Source organism: Littorina saxatilis, unplaced genomic scaffold (genome assembly GCF_037325665.1).
Source record: "Littorina saxatilis isolate snail1 unplaced genomic scaffold, US_GU_Lsax_2.0 scaffold_771, whole genome shotgun sequence".
Classification (NCBI taxonomy): domain Eukaryota; kingdom Metazoa; phylum Mollusca; class Gastropoda; order Littorinimorpha; family Littorinidae; genus Littorina; species Littorina saxatilis.
In genome coordinates, this window is record NW_027128941.1 from 52,558 (window position 1) to 65,334 (window position 12,777).

Consider the following 12,777-nt stretch of genomic DNA (forward strand, 5'->3'; position numbering starts at 1 on the left):
TTTTCTGACTGATTTGGGTATTCTAATGTGCACTTGCATTACGGAGCTAGCAAGTAAAATGCCATAGTTCAAATGCCCATTTATTATAGTTTTGTTGTTGTACGCTACTTCTACCGTGACTTCTTGACTATTCACTTCTGCTCCGTATTTTCATCATGATATTTATGGATGCATTTAGCATGTTTCTAATACAAAGAGATAGTTGTTTTGATCTAGAATGAGTGACTTGTGGTCTTGAGCGCTGACAGCGTGTTAGATCTGGAACAGTATGACATTATACTGGAGGATTGTTCTCCGGTCTCTTTGTGCTTCCAACCATCGGAATAAGTATTATGTCCAAGTACTCCTTCTACCAGTACAAGCACAGCCAAAACCCAGCCAACAATCTCGAAGGCTATACTGAATTTGCGCCTGCTGCGAGCTGTGCTATTTTTGATCCCCTGGGCTGCTGCTTTGGAGTCAGGCACACACGCATCGCGCAATAATTTAATGTTGGGCTACTTCTCTCTCTGTGTTGATAGAGACGATCTGTTTTCAAAAGATCCGACACTCAGCATGCATTCGATATAATGTTTATACCATATTAAAGACAATTAAATGATGAATTATCACATATAAACTAATTTAGACGAATAAGAACATGCTGAAAGCCTGCACTATTTTCTTTAACGCACGCACAAAACCGGATACGTACACTGTTCCTTCCTGTTTTCATTCAAAATGGCAACCAACGTGTTCAATTGATGTGTTTACAAAAGTGAATCGCAGTTTCTATTGCCTCGGATACTGTAGTTACTTCATATTCAGTGAAGGAAGTCTTGGATTACGTCTTCAAGTATCGACAGTGTGAATTTTTTGTATCAGTTTCCAGTGCTTGGATGTGATGTATTGTTCTAAATCGCCTGACAACAGTCATCCATTGTGATTGTCTTCAAAGTTTTACAAAGTGATTTGCTGTTTTTGATTCTTTGGATACGGTACACTGTTCCTGATCTGTAAATGCACAGGCTGACAGCGGACTACCAGTATGGCGTTGTGATGGAGGCAGCAGGTCGTGTAGAGAAAGCAGGTGGTCATGTTTTAGGGTCCATAACAGACAACCACAAGGTCAATCAACACTTTTGCAAACTGTTCGACAGACAATCAGAGACAACTGCCATAGCCAAGCATCCACTGAGTGAAGAGCGTACCTGGTTCCTCTTATTTGATACAATTCATCTCCTCAAGTGCGTTCGCAACAATTGGATTACTGAAAAGACCAAACAAATAACGCTTGGTGATGATGCAACTGCATCTTTTGAAGACGTTGTGCAGCTGTACAAAGAAGAGAGAGACAACATCCTCAAGACAAGCCCACTCACTCAGTCTGCTGTTTGTCCTTCAAAGTTACAACTTCAAAATGTGAAACATGTTTTGAGAGTTTTCAATGACAAAGTGGTTGCCGCACTGAGGTTGAGAGGATGCAGTCAGACGGCTAGCATCATTGAAACAGTCCTCAACTGGTGGAAAACTGTCAATGTATCCGAAAAAGGACAAGATCAGCGTCTGAATGACCCGCATCGTGCTGTCCAAGAAAAAGTTTCAACTTCCCTGGATACTTTCTTGATGATTTTCAAGCAGGCAGAGTCAGGGCAGGGAGCATCACGGATAAAATGCCTTACTCATGACACCAGGAAGGCTTTGGTTCAAACCATGGAAGGTCTGAAAGCTGGTTGCCACTATCTGCTCACTTCTGCCGGATTTGACTATGTTGTTCTGAGAGAAATTCAAAGTGACAGACTCGAAGGTGAATTTGGAGTCTATCGACAGACAACCGGGGCAAACTGCTTCATGACATCTAGAGATGTATTTTCTGCCAGCCAAAAACGACTCGCCAAACATGCAGCTTCTTTCCTGGAGTCTATCGAGGTTGAGTCTGCGCCAAAAGAGCACACCTGCCTAGGTATTAGTGTTGACTTTGAGGATGCAGCCTCCATGGAGATCTGTACAGCAGACGTGACACTGACAGCAAGTGAGGAGAGCAGTGCAGCTTATGTTGCAGGCTGGCTGGAAAGCAAGTGTGAAGAGGAGCTTGGGTTCACGGACGAAGAGCCCTTTGTCACCAGTGAGGCCAAGGATTTCATCCACCAAGTGTCTAGAGGCAAGTTGAAGACACCACATGCCTGCACATTTGAGCTTGTGAGGATTGGACTTTCTTTTGTGAAAAAGGCTCGTCATCGGGCATGCTGCCGCAAGAGACTTACTGGCATCTTGTGCACATTGGCCAGTTTCAATGACATAGACATTACTTGCGATAGGCTCTTCAGGCATCTCTCCAATGTGCTGCTTCATGGACTTCAGAATCTGGAACGAGACCACGAGAAGGATGCAGTTCTCCTCCAGACTTCAGTGAAAAGAGCTAGAATGATCTGATCCCAGCGAAAGGGTAGGCCTAAGCTTTTTTGACCCCGCCCCCCTCCCACTAAAAAAGGAAAGATAAACACACAAAAATCCCCCATGCTGGTAATGTAAGGTAACATCCCAAGCCTAAGGCTTGGTTATCTGGGTTCAAGTCCCGGCCAGTGTATCTTGATTTTTTTGCGTGTGTAAAATAGTGCAGGCTTTCAAAGTATTTTCACTAAAGTTGATGCAAATTATTTGAATATTCTTTCATGTATTTGTCAACATATCTTTCACAATTACAACTAAAATTAACATTGTATTGCTTTTCAGAGGACACATTTATAAGTTAGTGAACTCTACAATTATATTGATGTTCATAACGTTTTTTGCGTCTCTTGAATAGTAGCCTTTTTACTGCTCAACCCCCCCCCCATATTTCTTTCTCTCTTTTTCATTTTCTTACTTATGATATATCCATTGGTGTTTCATTTATTTCTTTAAGTCCTTTACTTGAATGATGATTTTAAAACAAACTGTTAGTGTTGCAAGCTAAAATTATTAATTGATTGATTTTAAGACTAATAATTATTATTTTATTTTGATTGAGAGAGACTCTCCGCTCTGGTAATGCTCATGCTACCTCACAATTTCTGCAAAAACTTAACTCACTCTAGAAGCAATGGGATTAATCAAAACAAACACACAGTACTTACTATCCTTTTAGGTAATAATAACAACACATACAAAGGGCCAAGTAGTCTTACCTCTTCTTGTTCTAAACTCTCAGCAATAAAATTAATCTCAAAACTCATAAAATAGCATTTTTATGTTCACTCTATATCTTCTTTAACAGAATTACGGACAAAAACAACAAAATACAAACTATTTTGGCAGTAGGAAGTCATACAATTGAACAAAGCAATGGCCTCTGAGATCAGAGGCCTGAATTTTGGTCTGCATGTCCTGAGAGAAGTAGTCCTTGATTATGTCCTATTGTATTTGACAGAAATGTGAGTCGAAGTGGGACAGGCAGCGACGACAGCTGCAGCACACTGAGGGATACTCGCCACCACTGACCCTTTATGTTCAAGGGCCCAAAACAAGGTATGTTTCACTGACACAGCCAAAAATAGCGTGCAACATTTTTTCATTCCTTTCTTTTCTCGGGCTGAAGAGGTATATTTTAAAACGAGCAACATCTTTACATCATTTTCGTTGCAGTAGTATTGCCCCCCGCGGGTTAGGGGGAAGAATTTACCCGATGCTCCCCAGCATGTCGTAAGAGGCGACTAACGGATTCTGTTTCTCCTTTTACCCTTGTTAAGTGTTTCTTGTATAGAATATAGTCAATTTTTGTAAAGATTTTAGTCAAGCAGTATGTAAGAAATGTTAAGTCCTTTGTACTGGAAACTTGCATTCTCCCAGTAAGGTAATATATTGTACTACGTTGCAAGCCCCTGGAGCAAATTTTGATTAGTGCTTTTGTGAACAAGAAACAATTGACAAGTGGCTCTATCCCATCTCCCCCATTTCCCCGTCGCGATATAACCTTGAATGGTTGAAAACGACGTTAAACACCAAATAAAGAAAGAAAGTTGCAGTAGTATTAGTATCAGCAGCAGCAGCAGTAATCGTTTGTCATTATAGTAGCCCGGGGGGGGGGGGGAGGTGATGTCCGCGGGAGAGGAAAAGGATGATGTGAAGGAGGGTGGGGAGGAGATTTGTCAATAAAATGTCTCACTTTTGCTGCCTTTTTCATTTGACAGATGTGTAAGCGTTGCTGGCAGGTTGCAACTGCGAGAAACAACCACCTCGGCTTGCAGGAGAAGAGGCCACAATGGAACTTGCCCAAATGAAAATGCCAGCAACATACGACGGTTATGGGCCAAAGAAGAGGAAGAGGAGTAATACTGACAACTTTCAGTTTGACAATAACAGATGCTGAGCGCAGAGATGCAGAACGTGGGGACGAGGAGGGGGAGGAGGTGGGGGGGGGGATTGTATGTTGTTTGTTAGTTATCAAAACAGGCTCATGGAAAAAAATCTGCATCCAGTTAATCGCTGCAGTTGATAATTGTCATCAGCCGAATGGCAGAATGTCAGTTAATAGTTTTAGAAGCGATGTAGACTGTAACTGGGGTAGATAGGGTAATAAATAAATATACTACATCATAGTTTGCAGGTTTGTGGTTTTGCTAGTTGAACACTCAACTACAATGTTTGTGGACAGTGTGTGAATTACTATGTAATTCTACTAGCAAATGTAGCAAATGGTGTACAACTACAAATGTTTATATAGTTTATCACACAGTTTTCAAGACTAATTAAACAAATTTTGTTCAAAAGTGGAACACTTCAGCTGAAAGTCAACACTGCACGATAATATTGTTAACTCTGGTATAATGGCGGTTTGTCAAACCATTTCTTTTTGTCTTGCTGTTGCTTTAATTTTGTGTCCTTTGGAAATCAAGACTGCACGATTATCTATTGTTAATTCTGGTATAATGGCGGCTTGTCAAACCAGTTCTTTTTGTCATGCTGTTGCTTTAATTTCATGTACTTTGGAAATCAAGACTGCACGATGACCTATTCTTAATTCTGGTATAATGGCGGCTTGACACACTAGTTATTTTTGTCATGCTGTTGCTTTAATTTTGTGTCCTTTGTAAATCGTTAGTCAAACTCAATAAATAAAACGTCTTATTGTCAGATCCTGGATTCTAATTCTTATTAGCAAACGAAAGCGAGAAAGACAGTGAGAAGGAAAGAACAGTGTGTGTGTGTGTGTGTGTGTGTGTGTGTGTGTGTGTGTGTGTGTGTGTGTGTGTGTGTGTGTGTGTTACAGACAAGCAGCAGGATAAAAAGCGTGTGTGTGTGTGTAAACGTTTTCTTAGATTTTTATTTTAATGTTAAAAGACTTGCGTTCAAGTCAATATTTGTCTTGTGAATATCAAAAGAGAGTATCAAGACTTGTATTAAAAATAATGGTCTTTTTAAACGATATCAATGACACAAGAACGGATTAACAATAAAGTTAATCATGAGTGAGCGACCACAGATCGATAAGCAAAACGAGGAACCAAGACAAAGACTAACTTGAGCATGTGTTGAAATTTCAGAAAACGGGAACATTTGTCTCAGTTAATCACAAAAGAAAATACAAGATTGTTCACCAAGGAAGTTGTTTGTGCATTCAGAAATTCACGAAATCATTGGACGTAAAGTCACATTTGAAAAAAAGTTCCAAAAGCAGTGTTGCGTGTATTTTCTTTTACTTTCAATTTTCGGAGATAATAAATTAGCAGAAAGCAGTAAGTCCACTTGCTGCTCTATGCCCTTTTCTCAGCCAGATATATCGCCCAGGATATAATATGGCAGAAAGCAGTAAGTCCAATGCTGCTTTTTGCCATTTTTAAAAAATAAGATTTAAGTCGGGATATAATTTGGCAGAAAGCAGTATGTCCTCTTACTGCCTTTTACCATTATTTTTGAGTGAATGAGTTTGGGGAATTAATTCGGCAAAAGGCAGTAAGTCCACAAAAATCATTATTTCTAAGTGATGAATCAAAAGAGGGTTTTAATATTCATAGCAGAAACGCACAATAATGTCCTTCATGTTATCAGCAAACAAAAACATCATTTTAGGCTTTTCATTCCAAAACAGTGATGCAAACACAAAAAGTCGATTTTCTCGAAACTATGTTTCATGGACTTGCTTCCTTCTGCCTTTACACGGCAGCAGTGGTGAAAACCGTTTTAGAAAAGAGCGAAAACTGTTTGAGTTATAAGCCTGTGACTAAGGTGACCCTCACACTGTTACCTGGATACACTCCCCGGACTTATATTAAGCCTAGCGCAGAACCGCGTGAGGTGACATGCGACTCATTTCGTGGTGGAGGGTCACAAATAATTGGGTCCCCCCAAAACATCGACATTGATTTAGTCACGGCAGTAAGTCACAGACGACGCCCACAGTAATGTCGCATTTTCTCGTTTCTTCGATTTTCTGAAATAAAGTGATTTTGAATGAGTTTGGAAAGGGTAGGGACTTGGATCTAGACATCTCAGAGACAGCTTCATAGTACTCCATGGCATGCAGACTTGGGAAGACGCGCCACGACTGTAAAATCACTTCCTGGGCTAGCCTCTTTGTCAGTTCTATCTTTTGTAAAAATGTCAATTACTTTTATCGATCTTTCCCAGAGTAAAGGGATAATCAAAAGGAGTGGTATAAGTTAAAATACAGTTTTCATTCATTTTCGAGTGTGAATGCCCCGGGTAAACGAATTTGAGTGCGTGTGTAAATTGGATTTAAAAAAAACTATTAAGAAGACCCGCCCGCACAAGCACTAACGCTTCCATGCATGGACACACACACACACACACACACACACACACACGCACGCACACACACACACACACACACACACACACGCACGCACGCAGGCACACACGCACACACGCACATAGGCATGCACACACACACACACACAAACACACACACACACACACGCACGCACACACACACACACACACACACACACACACACACACACACACGCGCTCTCTCTCTTCCTCCATCACTCTCTCATTCTCTATGTCTGCTTGTGTATCATTTTGTGTGTCTGTGTGTCTGTCTGTCTGTCTGTCACTCTCTCAATCGCTCTCTCTCTCTTTCCTCTTCCTCCCCCCCCCCCCCCCTTAGTTTGACTCCACAAACAAGAGACTGATACACCAACAAGCAAGCTAACCCCAAAGACAACACGAAACCAGCTTCCCCCACAGACAACTTTTCTCCTCAGAGAAGAAGCAAACATCCTTTGCAAGGCTTCAATCCCTCGCCCTCACTACCTCCCACCCCGATTAAAACTCTAAAAGGATTTTTAATCACGAAAACGTCTCCTTAATGTTGTTTTCCGAGATGCAACCGGGAGTAATGGAAAGCCCCATATAGGCAAATATTGCCTCTTCAAACAATTGATAAGGGGGTGGGGAGACGAGGGAGGGAGGTGGGATCGGGGGGGGGGGGGGGTTGGGGGCTTTGACTTGATTAAGATTGCAGTGGAGCTCAGAGAGTGTCGCGGCAGACGACAGAGAGGCAAGGGACGGGGATCAATGAGATTGAGAGGTTTTCTCCTCACTCCCCTCTTTGCCAACGAGAGACGCTGAGGTCGTTCGGAGCAGATTGTTAGCGGGTTTGTGCGAGAAATTGAAACGGGTGACAAATGTAGTGCATCGACACTGACTTGTCGCTGTCAGTTATCGATTATAGGCCTTTTTCACTTCCCGTGTGGACTGCAGAAGAGCTAATGTCGTGCTGTATATATATATGTTTACTGGGTTTGATAGTATCCATAACAACGCTGATGTTTGTCCGATTTTTGGAGCAACAGTATTTGAGTCTTATGTACCTTTCGCAGGCAGTTATGATGTGTTTATCTACATCAGCGAACATTGCATTGACAGTCTACATGCCCCGACGCTATCAAACAAACTATGACGCAACTCTGCTTCCAACTTACGTCATCGAGCAACAGTGAGTGCTTCTTGTTACATTTAGTCAAGTTTTGACTAAATGTTTTAACGTAGAGGGGGGAATCGAGACGAGGGTCGTGGTGTATGTGCGTGTGTGTGTGTGTCTGTCTGTGTGTGTGTGTAGAGCGATTCAGACTAAACTACTGGACCGATATTTATGAAATTTGACATGAGAGTTCCTGGGTATGAAATCCCCATACGTTTTTTTCATTTTTTTGATAAATGTCTTTGATGACGTCATATCCGGCTTTTCGTAAAAGTTGAGGCGGCACTGTCACGCCCTCATTTTTCAACCAAATTGATTGAAATTTTGGTCAAGTACTGTTCGACAAAGCTCGGACTTCGGTATTGCATTTCAGCTTGGTGGCTTAAAAATTAATTAATGACTTTGGTCATTAAAAATCTGAAAAATGTAAAAAAAAAATTTTTTTTATAAAACGATCCAAATTTACGTTCATCTTATTTTCCATCATATTCTGATTCCAAAAACATATAAATATGTTATATTTGGATTAAAAACAAGCTCTGAAAATTAAATATATAAAAATTATTATCAAAATTAAATTGTCGAAATCAATTTAAAAACACTTTCATCTTATTCCTTGTCGGTTCCTGATTCTAAAAACATATAGATATGATATGTTTGGATTAAAAACACGCTCAGAAAGTTAAAACAAAGAGAGGTACAGAAAAGCGTGCTATCCTTCTTAGCGCAACTACTACCCCGCTCTTCTTGTCAATTTCACTGCCTTTGCCATGAGCGGTGGACTGACGATGCTACGAGTATACGGTCTTGCTGAAAAATGGCATTGCGTTCAGTTTCATTCTGTGAGTTCGACAGCTACTTGACTAAATGTTGTATTTTCGCCTTACGCGACTTGTTTACTTTAATACAGACACGTTATCTACATTGTGTTCATTGTGGGCAGACACAGTTACTGTATCACTGACAATACAAATGCACCAACTCTTCATGCTCGTATCAAGTGCTCGACCGCGACACGGTGGCCTAGTGGTAAGGCGTCCGCCCAGTGAGCGGGAGGTCGTGGGTTCGAACCCCGGCCGGGTCATACCTAAGACTTTAAAATTGGCAATCTAGTGGCTGCTCCGCCTGGCGTCTGGCATTATGGGGTTAGTACTAGGACTGGTTGGTCCGGTGTCAGAATAATGTGACTGGGTGAGACATGAAGCCTGTGCTGCGACTTCTGTCTTGTGTGTGGCGCACGTTAAATGTCAAAGCAGCACCGCCCTGATATGGCCCTTCGTGGTCGGCTGGGCGTTAAGCAAACAAACAAAAAACAAACACAAAATCAAGTGCTCGTATCAAGAAACGCACAAGCTCGGCACCAACTCCGCGCCAAGCTAACCTCATCGATCGCGAGGATTGATTGTTTCCAGATCTTTTGTCGCGGGCAAGAAAGTGTGTGTTGATAGCGATGCTAGGACAGGGGCGAGGGGCCCCTAATCAACACAAACAATCCTGCGCTGAGTTAAAAGGTGCAGGCCCTTAGACGAGAGCAGCAATTTTCACGGGTAATTTCAACTGAAGAAAACCGGCATTTCGATGGTGGCTGGCTGTGAACTGCCATGTCTTGTGTGTCAATGAAAGAGGCATGTTGTACGGTGTGTGTGATTGTGTGTGTGTGTGTGTGTGTGTGTGTGTGTGTGTGTGTGTATGTGTGTGTGTGTGTGTGTGTGTGTGTGTTTGTGTGTGAGTGTGTGTATGTGTATTTGTGTGTGTGTGTGTATGTGTGTGTGTGAGTGTGTGTGTGTGTGTATATGTGTGAGTGTGTATATGTGTGTGTGTGTGTATGTGTATGTGTGTGTGTGTGAGAGAGAGAGAGAGTGTATGCGTGCATATGCGTACGTGCGTCTGTGGGTCTGTCAGTCTGTCATACGCATGTCTCTGTGTGTGTGTGTGTGTCTCTCTCTCTCGGTCTGCTACTCTTCCTATTTTCATCAGTTTTCAGTTTAGCAGCAGACCCACATATTCTTCTCTTGTGTTTGTCGACATCCATATTTTTTTTCTTTCTGTATTTGTTTCTTTTATTCTGTGGAGGTTTTTTTTGGTCAGATTTTTTCATCGTTTTTGTTTTCTTCTTCTGTTCCTTCCTCTCCCAGGACCATCGCTGTTTTGTTTTTTTCCGCGAAGAGATGTGCACGCGTTGCTTTCTTGCGCATCGATACCGCAAGGCGACAGACGTGCTATCGCATGGCAGTAAATGTGATTGACATCTTTAGACTACCCCTTTCATCTCGATGTATGCTTTGCAAACGAAAGTGTTATCGATTCTACCCACATTTAATACATTGACACGACAACATTGTAAAGAGGACACATCATACAATGCTCTTCCAGTCCAGCCGGATTTTGAACCCCAGACTAGATACTGCAAAAGGACGCACTATCCACTGGACCACTGCCCCCCCCCCTACCCCGCCTATCTACCTGTAAACACCAAGGAGCGTGCCAATGTCCAGTCCCACTGGTGTTCAAACCTTGAACCAAAGAGCACGCGCTATTTACCTGCCAACAACTGTCCCCCATCCTCCAACTCTAAAGAACACAATTACAATTAAAGTAAATTTTCAAAAACGTTTTATTGACTAATCGTTCTTGATTCAAGAGAGCATATCAAAGAGACGAGCATTTCTAAAAACAAAAAATTACAAAATATTTAAAATATGGGTCCAACTGCTTATTTAAAAAAATAATTATGGCTCAAGCTGTAGACTCAAAGACTCATCATAACAATTATAGTTCAGTTCCATCGGAATTCCAACCTTAAACCCTGTACCACAAAACGTTGCACTATACACCTGTTTAAAATCCTCTTCTCCGTCCGCCATAGCAAGACAGAACGTCTGGAGAAAAGCAGGTATCTTGGACAAAAAATCAAACAAGCAAAAACAACAACACGGGATTCAACTTTCTCTCCTCAATAGTAATTATGGTTCAGTGTCATCGGAATTCGAACCCTGCACCCAATACCAATACCACAAAACGTCGCACTATCCACCTGTTCACAAATCCCCCTCTTCATCCGCCATAGCAAGACAGAATGCCAAGAGAAAACAACCAGGTCTTTTCGAAAAAAGATAACCAAAGAAAAACAACAAAACGGGATTCAACTTTCTCTCCTCAATAGTAATTATGGCCGGAATCTGCAACATGTCCAGGCGTTATTTGTTGGCTCTCCTCTTTATTTAATCACATCCAAAAAGGAAGAAAGAAAACCGCCGTAAACGTAGTGCCAAATTCAATCAGATGGTAGCAAGATTTTGATCAGGAAACAAAAACATCCAGGGGGCAAAGGGACAAGGAATGGGCATGGTTTCCATTCCAACAAACACTTCTTTTCCCTTCCACACAGCTAGAGGCAGCAGGAGGGGCGATTGAAAAGGAGGGATGAGGGATGTGTGTTGGGTGACCCTACAATCATTCCGGCCCCTTATCCCCTTTTCGTTTGTAGCTGTCCATGTTAGTGTTTGTATTTTATTTGTGTAGGGAAGGAATCGAGTGTTTGGCGGGTTGGTGGTGGGATGGAGTGTGTGTGTGTGTGTGTGTGTGTGTGTGTGTGTGTGTGTATGTATGTGTGTGTGTATGTGTGCGTGCGTGCATTCTTGAGTGCGTGCGTACGTGCTTGCGTGCTTGCGTGCGTGCGTGCGTGTGTGTGTGTGTGTGTGTGTGTGTGTGCGTGTGCGCGCGCGCGTGCTTGCGTGCGTGCGTGTGTGTATGCGTGTGTGTGTGCGTGCGCGCGCGCGTGTGTGTGTGTGTGTGTGTGTGTGTGTGTGTGTGTGTGCGTGTGCGCGTGCAGCTGGACCGCTGGCGCGATAATCATCAAATGAAAACCGTTACAGCACACACATGGCCATAAATACAGTGAACCAAGAACAGACTACCTCAGATATCGGCATATGGTCATTTGGTATCATTCCAATGCGCACACTCTGCATGGGTCTGCGGATCAGATTTACCACCTGAAAAAATAAAACCCAGCGGGTCTGGAGTCCCTTCCAACTTCTGGATTTATACATGTGACCATGCAGTCGATGAAATGTACTTTCCATCTGGATCGTGTCAAAACGTACACAACAACTTACTGCATTAGCAAGATCTAGATGTGGCACTTTTCAGGACGTGTACGGGAAGCGAACGTGTACGGGTAACGTCATCAAATCTAGTATTTACGTCACGCGTTTGCCAAGATCTGCAGTCTTGGTGGGAGCAAAACAACCTATGCATTTTGAACATTGGAGAAAGTGAGTTACGGATGACGCAATATCTACACGTACACGTACATGTCTTTGCTACACGTTCGATCATCTAGAACACTGTATTTCCGCGTGAGAGGTACTTTGAAACTTGTATATCAATCAATGTATATGACTCACTTTACCCATTCCACGAACAAAAGCATGTCATTATATAATGGTTTTAGTAGAGACTGGTTTGAAGAGCACGCTAGCTTCAAACTTAAGTTCAACAACCCGACGGTAAGATACTTAACCTCCCAACCCCGATTACCAACATGTACCATCAATCATTCTTGTCTGAGTAGAATGAACCGTCACCCAGACAACATAAATGAATAATGAAGCGTCATCTAACCCCATATAAAGGGGGATAACTGCCTTGACTATCAACCAAGTGACATTACGCAGGTCTACAGGAAGTGACGTGAGGGCAGACAGAGACAGACAGAAAGACAGGCGGGAGATTAAAAAGACTGACGGAACGCGATTATCGGTACCGTGGGTTTCTTCTGGGTTAAATCACTTTGATCCTGAGAGAAACACTTGAGGGGAGGTACTTTTCTAGGGTAGGGTAAGGTCAGATTAGGAGAGAGAGAGAGAGAG

General features: G+C 42.3%; 1 protein-coding gene and 1 long non-coding RNA gene across 2 annotated transcripts in view; both read left to right on the forward strand.

Moving 5' to 3' along the window:
* The window catches only part of LOC138957243 (uncharacterized), a 5,620-nt gene extending 529 nt beyond the window's left edge, over positions 1 to 5,091 (forward strand). Inside the window, exons 2-3 of the long non-coding RNA XR_011452973.1 lie at positions 3,389 to 3,486; positions 4,149 to 5,091. This is a non-coding gene — a long non-coding RNA (uncharacterized lncRNA). The remainder of the gene's footprint in view (positions 1 to 3,388; positions 3,487 to 4,148) is intronic.
* On the forward strand, positions 1,670 to 2,808 carry LOC138957244 (uncharacterized). The gene has a single exon (XM_070328390.1). It carries the CDS (start codon positions 1,693 to 1,695, stop codon positions 2,410 to 2,412), a length of 720 nt encoding a protein of 239 aa, XP_070184491.1. The 5' UTR covers positions 1,670 to 1,692; the 3' UTR covers positions 2,413 to 2,808.
* Positions 5,092 to 12,777: the final 7,686 nt, after the last annotated feature.